General features: G+C 43.8%; 1 protein-coding gene across 2 annotated transcripts in view; it reads right to left on the bottom strand.

The window, feature by feature from the left end:
- Nucleotides 1–4614, bottom strand: part of LOC127931640 (methyl-CpG-binding domain protein 2-like) — a 151167-nt gene extending 146553 nt beyond the window's left edge. The window contains exon 1 of one of the 2 annotated variants that reach the window (XM_052524911.1): nt 4134–4614. In XM_052524911.1, coding sequence (XP_052380871.1) covers nt 4134–4249 — 116 coding nt within the window. In that variant the 5' untranslated portion in view covers nt 4250–4614. The remainder of the gene's footprint in view (nt 1–4133) is intronic. The other variant, XM_052524910.1, reaches the window with a different exon arrangement.
- Between the last annotated feature and the right edge of the window lie 9034 nt (nt 4615–13648).

The raw sequence follows: 13648 nt of genomic DNA, 5'->3' as shown, positions 1-13648 counted from the left end.
AGCCATGACAACATGGAACTCTATTCCACAGTACTACATAGAGCCATGACTACATGGAACTCTATTCCACAGTACTACATAGAGCCATGACTACATGGAACTCTATTCCACAGTACTACATAGAGCCATGACAACATGGAACTCTATTCCACAGTACTACATAGAGCCATGACTACATGGAACTCTATTCCACAGTACTACATAGAGCCATGACTACATGGAACTCTATTCCACAGTACTACATAGAGCCATGACAACATGGAACTCTATTCCACAGTACTACATAGAGCCATGACAACATGGAACTCTATTCCACAGTACTACATAGAGCCATGACTACATGGAACTCTATTCCACAGTACTACATAGAGCCATGACTACATGGAACTCTATTCCACAGTACTACATAGAGCCATGACAACATGGAACTCTATTCCACAGTACTACATAGAGCCATGACTACATGGAACTCTATTCCACAGTACTACATAGAGCCATGACTACATGGAACTCTATTCCACAGTACTACATAGAGCCATGACTACATGGAACTCTATTCCACAGTACTACATAGAGCCATGACTACATGGAACTCTATTCCACAGTACTACATAGAGCCATGACTACATGGAACTCTATTCCACAGTACTACATAGAGCCATGACTACATGGAACTCTATTCCACAGTACTACATAGAGCCATGACTACATGGAACTCTATTCCACAGTACTACATAGAGCCATGACTACATGGAACTCTATTCCACAGTACTACATAGAGCCATGACTACATGGAACTCTATTCCACAGTACTACATAGAGCCATGACCACATGGAACTCTATTCCACAGTACTACATAGAGCCATGACAACATGGAACTCTATTCCACAGTACTACATAGAGCCATGACTACATGGAACTCTATTCCACAGTACTGCATAGAGCCAAGACTGACATGGAACTCTATTCCACAGTACTACATAGAGCCATGACAACATGGAACTCTATTCCACAGTACTACATAGAGCCATGACTACATGGAACTCTATTCCACAGTACTACATAGAGCCATGACTACATGGAACTCTATTCCACAGTACTACATAGAGCCATGACTACATGGAACTCTATTCCACAGTACTACATAGAGCCATGACCACATGGAACTCTATTCCACAGTACTACATAGAGCCATGACAACATGGAACTCTATTCCACAGTACTACATAGAGCCATGACTACATGGAACTCTATTCCACAGTACTACATAGAGCCATGACTACATGGAACTCTATTCTCTATTCACAGAGCCATGACCACATGGAACTCTATTCCACAGTACACATAGAGCCATGACCACATGGAACTCTATTCCACAGTACTACATAGAGCCATGACAACATGGAACTCTATTCCACAGTACTACATAGAGCCATGACAACATGGAACTCTATTCCACAGTACTACATAGAGCCATGACAACATGGAACTCTATTCCACAGTACTACATAGAGCCATGACAACATGGAACTCTATTCCACAGTACTACATAGAGCCATGACAACATGGAACTCTATTCCACAGTACTACATAGAGCCATGACAACATGGAACTCTATTCCACAGTACTACATAGAGCCATGACAACATGGAACTCTATTCCACAGTACTACATAGAGCCATGACAACATGGAACTCTATTCCACAGTACTACATAGAGCCATGACAACATGGAACTCTATTCCACAGTACTACATAGAGCCATGACAACATGGAACTGATGCAGCAGTAGAATCAGATGTTCTTTTAAACAGATAAAAAGACACCTTATGGAACAGCGAGGACTGTGAAGAGACACACACATAGTCACAGACATGAAAATAAACACACAATGACATATGAACTATAAACACACGCACACGTGGATTTTTGTGTTGTAGATATGTGGTAGTGGTGAAGTAGGGTCCCGAGGGCACACACTTAACATGTTGTGAAATCTGTTGTGAATATATTATAATGTTGTAAAAAAAAAAAAAATGCAAAACTGCCCTTAATTTCGCTGGACCCCAGGAATGGGGATCCATAATACACACAAATAGAAATGATTAGATCATCACTGTTTGGTGTATGACAGAATTTAACTAACCTTAACTTGTCCACAGTTCTTCAATTCCCGACCTGGAAGAGAACCAGTGTTTTCTAAACGTCCGTATCTAGTTGCAGGGGGTTTGTCTGAATCTAGAAAACTCATGGTCCTTCTGTAGCTCAGTTGGTAGAGCATGGCGCTTGTAACGCCAGGGTAGTGGGTTCGATTCCCGGGACCACCCATACGTAGAATGTATGCACACATGACTGTAAGTCGCTTTGGATAAAAGCGTCTGCTAAATGGCATATATTATTATATTATTATTATAAGTTGTTAAATACAATTGTTTTGCTCCGTGAAGTAATACAACAATGTCTACGCCGACATCGTGTCTATTTCAAATCTTCCCTCGTTGTTCGAGAAAGGTTGAGCGGCATCATGACATGAGGCACTTGGGACACCCACCCCAAAATATGTCAAAATAGACAAGATAGCGGCGTACACATTGTTGTATTCATGGAGCAGAACATGTATTTAAATTTAATAATGGCGTATTATCTAGATTCAAAACAAACCCCCTGCAACTAGAAAACACTGGTTGTCTCCCAAGTCGGAAATTGTGGAAGTATGGACAAGATAAAGATGGTTAAAATCTCTAATACATCAGACAGTACCCGTCATACAGTACCCGTCATACAGTACCCATCAGACAGTACCCGTCAGACAGTACCCGTCAGACAGTACCTATCAGACAGTACCTATCAGACAGTACCCGTCAGACAGTACCCGTCAGACAGTGCCTATCAGACAGTGCCTATCAGACAGCACCCACACCCATCAGACAGTACCTATCGGACAGTACCTATCGGACAGTACCCGTCAGACAGTACCCATCAGACAGTACCCATCAGACAGTACCCGTCAGACAGTACCCGTCAGACAGTACCCGTCAGACAGTACCCATCAGACAGTACCCGTCAGACAGTACCCGTCAGACAGTACCCGTCAGACAGTACCCGTCAGACAGTACCCATCAGACAGTACCCATCAGACAGTACCCATCAGACAGTACCCATCAGACAGTACCCATCAGACAGTACCCGTCAGACAGTACCCGTCAGACAGTACCCGTCAGACAGTACCCGTCAGACAGTACCCATCAGACAGTACCCATCAGACAGTACCCATCAGACAGTACCCATCAGACAGTACCCATCAGACAGTACCCATCAGACAGTACCCATCAGACAGTACCCATCAGACAGTACCCATCAGACAGTACCCATCAGACAGTACCCATCAGACAGTACCCATCAGACAGTACCCATCAGACAGTACCCATCAGACAGTACCCATCAGACAGTACCTATCAGACAGCTGGAACAGAGTAATGGTCTGACTAGATGATAGTTTTAATAGCAACAATGGATGAGTTACTGTGGAAGGTGAAGGCCTACAGCACTGGCATTGAGCTTTGAAGAGTTGAATGTCTAGACACCAGTGGTTCCAAAAGACCATGGCTTTCACAGACCATTTGAGAAGAACCAATGCTGGAAGGCTACATTGCCAAGGAATTACTCACAGATACTGTACTTTAAACAGAGGGCTGTGTTCCAATAGTTCAGCGTAGATTGCAAACAAGATCACTGCATTTCCAATCAGTCACATGATAAGACATGGTCAAGAATCTCCAAGTGACCCTAATAAAGACGAGACATAACTACTGAGTTTTCGTGAATAAAAACCCCCACTCTACAGTCTAAACAGTTAGATATGAACTTGTGGCGTCTATACGAAAAAAAAATGTAACATCGTGGGGGTTATTGATACAATATTCACACTGCTGGCATTAGCAACATTGTGGCAACCAACGTAAGTGGGTGACCAAACTCAAGGTAGCTTTCGCCTACAATTATTATTATTATATATTTTTTTCCAGTTGGAAACGAGTTGTGATAGCTAAATCAGACCAGCTATTATAACTTGTGGACTTATCAAGCAAAGTAAATAACATTATTGTTGTTTAACATCCACGCTCGATCATTACCTGTAGTAATAGACATCACTCTTGCCAGCACTGAGCCCTGACTTCCGGATCACTTCTTCTTTCTTCCAGCCCGGTGGCAGAGAGGGACAATCCATCCTCTTCTTCTCCATAACCATTTAGTGTACAATTGGGAATCACATCAATCGCTGTAATCAACTCAGTCAAAGAAATACGTGACAACGTGTTTAAGAAAATACACCTGACTTGGCGATGTAAAAGTAAAGCCGTTTGAACTAACCACTAAACCGGAGCGGAAAACTTTTATTTCCGCTATTGTATCCTGTCTAGTGGATAGATATATACATATATATATATATATATATAATGAATCCTTGGTTGTTGTTGTTGACAGGTTTCCTAATTCGATCTTCAACTATCCCAAAATGCGAGTGACCCGCCAGTAGTTGCAGATCTCCTTTGGCCAAAGGCGGCGGCGGTGGCAGTGACGTTCAGATATTTCAGCACTTCCCACACAGTGACCCGGTGCTTGGCAACCGTTCTCAGAGCAACGCCCCGCCTCCACGGAACACTCCACGTCACTTCTCGGTTACCTCCCCCCTCCCCTATAAGGCGGTAACTAGGGGGTGGTTTTGACGAGATGTTATACTGCTTTTTTGTCACGTTTTTAGGAGAATTTGCGTAGTAGGTTAGGAGAATTAGGTTTAAGGTTAGGAAAAGGGTTAGGGATAGCTGAAAAAGGCGAAACAAAATCTCGTTTTTTGACGTTAACTTTACAAAAGCTGAAGCCCTTATAGCCATGGCTGTGATGTAACAATTACATAGAAAATACCATTCGTTCCTAAAATACGAACAATGTCATAAAAACAGTATTTAATTCGAATGTTATGGGCTTGTAATTATCATTGGCTTTCCTCATCAAGGCCCAAAAGACGTAGTTCGGTCGTCACGACTTACCACAGCCGCAAAGTCAGAAGGAACGCTTTTTCCACCAATCAGATAAGAGAATGTGATGACGCGGACGCCGGTCGGCTTGCATGGGGGCAGACAGACGGAAATACATTTTGTGATCCATCGATGATTTGCTTATTTATTAGCTATAATAAAACCAACCGATCGAAATCCAAAGTGATAATCGGATGTGTTATTCAAACTGCTGCAATATCTGCATTGTTTTTAAAGTGCCATGGAGACAAACAAATGGACACATCTTGATTTTAGATTGTTTTTGTTGATGTTCAAAATCCACAAGCAAGACTTAGTTTCACAGAAATTAATCTTTTTGAAATTAGCAGATTTTGGGCTGATTTTAAAGATAACTTCAACCATGTAACTTTATTTGGCTCCTAGGCACTTGCTATAATTATTTATTTCACTTAACCAGATGAGGCTGGTACGAGGAGCTATAGGAGGATGGCAGATTGTAGTGGCTGGAATCACATCAATAGAACAGTATCCATTGATTCCATTCAAGCCGATACATTGAGCCTGTCCTCCTGTACCTCTCTATACAGGGGTAACTCACCACCCTAACCCCACTCTATACAGAGGTAACTCACCACCCTAACCCCACTCTATACAGAGGTAACTCACCACCCTAACCCCACTCTATACAGAGGTAACTCACCACCCTAACCCCACTCTATACATGGGTAACTCACCACCCTAACCCCACTCTATACAGAGGTAACTCACCACCCTAACCCCACTCTATACAGGGGTAACTCACCACCCTAACCCCACTCTATACAGGGTTAACTCACCACCCTAACCCCACTCTATACAGAGGTAACTCACCACCCTAACCCCACTCTATACAGAGGTAACTCACCACCCTAACCCCACTCTATACAGAGGTAACTCACCACCCTAACCCCACTCTATACAGGGGTAACTCACCACCCTAACCCCACTCTATACAGAGGTAACTCACCACCCTAACCCCACTCTATACAGGGGTAACTCACCACCCTAACCCCACTCTATACAGGGTTAACTCACCACCCTAACTCCACTCTATAACTCACCACTCCATTCTATACATGGGTAACTCACCACCCCATTCTATACATGGGTAACTCACCACCCCAACCCCACTCTATACAGAGGTAACTCACCACCCTAACCCCACTCTATACAGAGGTAACTCACCACCCTAACCCCACTCTATACAGAGGTAACTCACCACCCTAACCCCACTCTATACAGAGGTAACTCACCACCCTAACCCCACTCTATACAGGGGTAACTCACCACCCTAACCCCACTCTATACAGAGGTAACTCACCACCCTAACCCCACTCTATACAGGGGTAACTCACCACCCTAACCCCATCTCAGGGTAACTCACCACCCTAACCCCACTCTATACAGGGGTAACTCAACTCACCACCCTAACCCCACTCCACTCCATTCTATACATGGGTAACTCACCACCCCATTCTATACATGGGTAACTCACCACCCCACTCTATACAGGGGTAACTCACCACCCTAACCCCACTCTATACAGGGTAACTCACCACCCTAACCCCACTCTATACAGGGTTAACTCACCACCCTAACCCCACTCTATACAGGGGTAACTCACCACCCCATTCTATACATGGGTAACTCACCACCCCTCTATACATGGGTAACTCACCACCCCACTCTATACATGGGTAACTCACCACCCCACTCTATACATGGGTAACTCACCACCCCTCTCTATACATGGGTAACTCACCACCCCACTCTATACATGGGTAACTCACCACCCCACTCTATACATGGGTAACTCACCACCCCATTCTATACATGGGTAACTCACCACCCCACTCTATACAGGGGTAACTCACCACCCCACTCTATACATGGGTAACTCACCACCCCACTCTATACATGGGTAACTCACCACCCCACTCTATACATGGGTAACACCACCCCATGCTATGCATGGGTAACTCACCACCCCACTCTATACTAACTCACCACCCCACTCTATACATGGGTAACTCACCACCCCATTCTATACATGGGTAACTCACCACCCTAACCCTACTCTATACATGGGTAACTCACCACCCCATTCTATACATGGGTAACTCACCACCCTAACCCTACTCTATACATGGGTAACTCACCACCCCACCTATACATGGGTAACTCACCACCCCATTCTATACATGGGTAACTCACCACCCCACTCTATACATGGGTAACTCACCACCCCTCTCTATACATGGGTAACTCACCACCCCACTCTATACATGGGTAACTCACCACCCCACTCTATACAGGGGTAACTCACCACCCCACTCTATACAGGGGTAACTCACCACCCCACTCTATACAGGGTAACTCACCACCCCACTCTATACAGGGGTAACTCACCACCCCACTCTATACAGGGGTAACTCACCACCCCACTCTATACATGGGTAACTCACCACCCCACTCTATACATGGGTAACTCACCACCCCATTCTATACATGGGTAACTCACCACCCCTCTCTATACAGGGGTAACTCACCACCCTAACCCCACTCTATACAGAGGTAACTCACCACCCTAACCCCACTCTATACAGGGTTAACGCACCACCCTAACCCCACTCTATACTCACCACCCTAACCCCACTCTATACAGGGGTAACTCACCCCACCATGGGTAACTCACCACCCCTCTATACATGGGTAACTCACCACCCCACTCTACTCTACATGGGTAACTCACCACCCCACTCTATACATGGGTAACTCACCACCCCACTCTATACATGGGTAACTCACCACCCCACTCTATACATGGGGGTAACTCACCACCCCACTCTATACAGGGGTAACTCACCACCCCATTATATACATGGGTAACTCACCACCCCTCTCTATACAGGGGTAACTCACCACCCCACTCTATACATGGGTAACTCACCACCCCATGCTATGCATGGGTAACTCACCACCCCTCTCTATACATGGGTAACTCACCACCCCACTCTATACATGGGTAACTCACCACCCCACTCTATACAGGGGTAACTCACCACCCCATCTCTATACAGGGGTAACTCACCACCCCATTCTATACATGGGTAACTCACCACCCCACTCTATACAGGGGTAACTCACCACCCCATTCTATACATGGGTAACTCACCACCCCACTCTATACATGGGTAACTCACCACCCCACTCTATACATGGGTAACTCACCACCCCACTCTATACATGGGTAACTCACCACCCCACTCTATACAGGGGTAACTCACCACCCCACTCTATACATGGGTAACTCACCACCCCACTCTATACATGGGTAACTCACCACCCCACTCTATACAGGGGTAACTCACCACCCTCTCTATACATGGGTAACTCACCACCCCACTCTATACAGGGTAACTCACCACCCCACTCTATACAGGGGTAACTCACCACCCCACTCTATACAGGGGTAACTCACCACCCCACTCTATACAGGGGTAACTCACCACCCCACTCTATACAGGGGTAACTCACCACCCCTCTCTATACAGGGGTAACTCACCACCCCATTCTATACATGGGTAACTCACCACCCCACTCTATACAGGGGTAACTCACCACCCTATTCTATACATATATTTTATTTTGTTTTATTTCACCTTTATTTAAGATTAGTTGAGAACAAGTTCTCATTTACAACTGCGGCCTGGTCAAGATAAAGCAAAGCAGTTCGACACAAACAACAACAGAGTTACACATGGAATAAACAAACGTACAGTCAATAATACAATAGAAAAATCTATACACAGTGTGTGCAAATGGCGTGAGGTGGTAAGGCAATAAATAGACCACAGTAGCAAAGTAATTACAATTTAGCAGATTAACACTGGAGTGATAGATGTGCAGATGATGATGTGCAAGTAGAGATACTGAGGTGCTTGTTTTTTTTCCCCAAATGGTGCTGAGCCTTGGACACTTATGTTACACAGACACAGGCAATACGACAGTCTGGTCAGATATTCATCTGCTACGGTGAGAGTGAGTTCTGGGCAACAGCCTATCAAAACAGACTCTCACATTGGATTGTGGAAACTATTACTACAGCATGTCAGCGGGCAGGCCGACCTCTGACCTCTGCTGTAGTGGTGCCCTCTACTGGCCCTGCTCTGAGGAGTTCCCCCTCAATGAGGTGTGCACCTTGGCCAGTTGGGCATCGTCTAGCACCTTTTTTTTTTAAATTTAAGGTGCTATCAAGTCAATGTTGCCGTCACCAACGAGGTCGGGGCCGGCCGTGCCGGGGGTTACAACGGCAACTGCCTTGATCTGAGTCCTACAGGACTTTCGTTTTTTTTAGTCTGGCCTGTGTGTTAGTTCAATGATTGATCTGGTATTGTGATACCATATTAGTGATCCAGTATAGTACTCCGTAATGTAGGTTACCTATGTAACCACGGTTACGTGAGGGTTTTTGGATCACACTCCGATCTTCTGTCCTCGGATGATCTACTGCGCCTCAACAACAACAACAACAACAACAACAACAACAACAACAAAAGGACACGAGGTGGAAGTAGTGAGACGGCGACTATTATTAAGGAGGTTGGACTGTATCCTGCCGCACGGAAGGATCCGGAAGGATCCGATAGCATGGTAACCTTTGTTACGTTTGATACTGGAGCGCCTCGGGTGTGAGTCAAAATCGGCAAGCAGTTTACTGTCTGACGCTTGTATCAATGACGTCAGAAGCTTTTTTGGAACGTCCACCTGATTGGTTTGTTATTGATTCCGGTAGAAGACCAATAAGCTTCTCCGGACACGAATTGGCTAGAAATGCTCAATGTTTCAGGAAGCTTAATTTCCCCATCACTAGAAACTTGCAGTTGACTGCAAGTCCAAACATCATGACCTTTAAGATCATGAAGAAAATGTACTAATTACTAAATGGAGAGTGCCTCAATGGCGATATCCCATGCTGTCACATAAAGCTATAATGGCACAGATACGAAGACGAGTCCTCTATCTTTGTTGTTAGCTAGATTACTCGTTGGTTATTACTGTATTGTCGGAACTAGAAGCACGAGCATTTCGCTACACTCGCGTTAACATCTGCTAACCATGTGTATGTGACAAATAACATTTGATTTTATTTGATTTATCTCTATCGAGCAAGTCTACCAATATTTAACCTCATAATGCAACACACTTCGAAAGGCAGAGATCAATGACGACAAAAATTATCCACTCAAACTTGCGCAGTGAAAAAGCTCAGTAACCGTTTCACGTGAATTATTAGATTTTTTTATTGGTAAATAGTTGTTAAGACAGCCATTGTAGATTATGTAGTTTTCAAATTTGGTTCTCTCTCTTACACATGTCTGTCTCCCACATTCAGAGTTGACCTTCTCTTTACATTGTGTGAAAGGGACAATTGAAAACAATATTGTTAATATATTATTATATTACAATGTTATTCATTTATTGTCATGTCGTCAGGTTTGCCACTACGGTGCAGCAAAATAGCCTTCTGTTTAATTATTGATAATCAATTCTAAACTCCATTGATTGCATAGTCTTACGCAGTTCTCAATGGCCAGTCTACTTCTCCATTCAACTAATTATACATTTTCAGATCATATCACCGTCTTTAAATAGCTTCGCTCTCGCACCACCCAAAACAATTTCTACCTGAAACTCAACCCGCACGCCAAGTAGTGGTGAAAGAGATACTACGAGAGGAGACAGTAGTGGTCACAGTTTTATAGCAGTGTTTTAGTTTTCCGTCCCAAAACTATTCGCAATGGAAATAAAACAAAAACGTGTGTCTCTAATTTGACACAATCATGTAGTCCCCTTCCTGTTTTAATCAGCTTTCTTCCGTTTGGGGCCGAGTGAATACGACCCTACAGATAAGAGTATTCGTCATATTCAGAGCCACTGTTAGCGAGGTCCCTGAAGGGAACTCTATAGCTCTGACTAATGAGATGCATTCTAAACATTCTATCATTAGAATTAGAATTCTAAGCATTCTATCATTAGAATTAGAATTATAAGCATTCTAAACTCTCCACTTAGCAAAGGTTATTACATCACTTCACATTCAATATTTGCTCACCACATCACTCTCTCTCTTTCTCTCTGGGGTTATCGTCTTACTCAATAGCTGTCTCGCACTGATGTCTTGTAAATCCTCTAAAACACTTTTTTTTAATTGAATATTGATTAATATGCTCTTGAAAATGTGATTTGCGAAGTGTTTTTTTGTTTGTTTTTGTATTGAGGATTAATTGTGTCCCCTAAGAATGTAGAAGAAAGAGCCCTGATCTACAGGCCCTTAAAGCTGACCCATTATGTGGGAGACGATGTCGGGTCAGTCTGGACTGTCTGCGCTTCATTCACCTTTGAACGATTCAAGTCTCACTAGAAACAAGAGGAAAAGCAAAGTATGATAGTGGTTGATAGTGGTTGATAGTGGTTGATAGTGGTTGATAGTGGTTGATAGTGGTTGATAGTGGTTGATAGTGGTTGATAGTGGTTGATAGTGGTTGATAGTGGTTGATAGTTATTCTGTTGTAAACAAAATCAAACATGTTTGTTCTGATCAAAAATGCAGTCCAATTCCATCATTAGCCTGAACCTGTGGATCACACTAATAATTCCCATCATCATCATCATCATAGCCCCCCCACACACACACACACACACCTTACAGACCTTCATATGAGCTAGGGCAGCCCAAACTAGCCTTGTTCTGAGCTGCCACATCAAAAGGCCTGACCATGGCTGGGTTCAGCCTAGCGAAGAGACAACAGGGAGCCCCTCGCCCTGCATTGTTCATCCTGCTGAGTGGGGCTGAGTGGGAGGGGGAAACACCACAGCCTATATTGATTAGAGAGACCGAGCCAGACAGAACAGAGGAGCCTCTCTAGACCCGCAGAGAATTGTTCTCGGATTTTTCAGTAGCCAATGACAATCCAAATAATTGTGGGAGCAAAAGCCTCCTAAGACCAGTATTCCAAGTTTCTCATCATGTTAGAAAATGTGGAGTATATTATGGAGGTATTTGTCATTATGGAGATAAAGAATACTATATTCAGATTGTTGTCACAAATGTATTCTCAATCAATCAATCAATCAATCAATCAATCAATCAAATGTATTTATAAAGCCCTTTTTACATCAGCTGATGTCACAAAGTGCTGTACAGAAACCCAGCCTGAAACCCCAAACAGCAAGCAATGCAGGTGTGGAAGCACGGTGGCTAGGAAAAACTCCCTAGAAAGGCCATAACCTAGGAAGAAACCTAGAGAGGAACCAGGCTATGTGGGGTGGCCAGTCCTCTTCTGGCTGTGCCGGGTGGAGATTATAACAGAACATGGCCAAGATGTTCAAATGTTCATAAATGACCAGCATGGTCAAATAATAATAATCACAGGCAGAACAGTTGAAACTGGAGCAGCAGCACGGCCAGGTGGACTGGGGACAGCAAGGAGTCCTCAGTTACATGTTCATCCAGTCCTTCCCTTGTTAACAGTCTTGTTGTTCTACTGGTGCTGTCAGTTATAGTATTGTGGAATCAGTGTGTCTTCTGCTCCCCCTACAGGCATTGAAGAGTTACTGCAGGGAGAGAAGAAGGTTTAACAAAGCCTGGAACCATTACCTCTGTTTCAGAACCACTACCATTCCATTACCTCTGTTTCAGAACCACTATCATTCCATTACCTCTGTTTCAGAACCACTACCATTCCATTACCTCTGTTTCAGAACCACTACCATTCCATTACCTCTGTTTCAGAACCACTACCATTCCATTACCTCTGTTTCAGAACCACTACCATTCCATTACCTCTGTTTCAGAACCACTACCATTCCATTACCTCTGTTTCAGAACCACTACCATTCCATTACCTCTGTTTCAGAACCACTACCATTCCATTACCTCTGTTTCAGAACCACTACCATTCCATTACCTCTGTTTCAGAACCACTATCATTCCATTACCTCTGTTTCAGAACCACTACCATTCCATTACCTCTGTTTCAGAACCACTACCATTCCATTACCTCTGTTTCAGAACCACTACCATTCCATTACCTCTGTTTCAGAACCACTACCATTCCATTACCTCTGTTTCAGAACCACTACCATTCCATTACCTCTGTTTCAGAACCACTACCATTCCATTACCTCTCCCACTTCTCATCCCTGTGAAATAGAAGCCATAGCAAAACAAAGATCATGCAATACTAAAATACTAAACTCTACTACTGAGCTATGTCTTAGCAGGCTTTGTTAATAAACCTTCTTCTCTCCCTGCAGTAACTCTTCAATGCCTGTAGGGGGAGCAGAAGACACACTGATTCCCGAAGAGCTTCTGAGAGACCGGAAAGAAGAGGTGTACACAAAATAAATAGTATTTTGAATGACCCGATTCAGTCCTGCTTTAAATTACATTTGGCTTATAAAGGCTTCATTAAGCCTTCACCTTCAATAAGCGCTACATAAATGTGTTACGAAGCATCTATAACCGTATGTCATGCTTTTGTGAAAGGGTTCATAACTGTGTTATCATCACTAATGTCAAATATGAC

The sequence above is a fragment of the Oncorhynchus keta genome, chromosome 9, assembly GCF_023373465.1.
Source record: "Oncorhynchus keta strain PuntledgeMale-10-30-2019 chromosome 9, Oket_V2, whole genome shotgun sequence".
NCBI lineage: Eukaryota > Metazoa > Chordata > Actinopteri > Salmoniformes > Salmonidae > Oncorhynchus > Oncorhynchus keta.
Note: the sequence above shows the minus strand (reverse complement) of the source record. Positions and strands in the feature narration are given on the sequence as shown.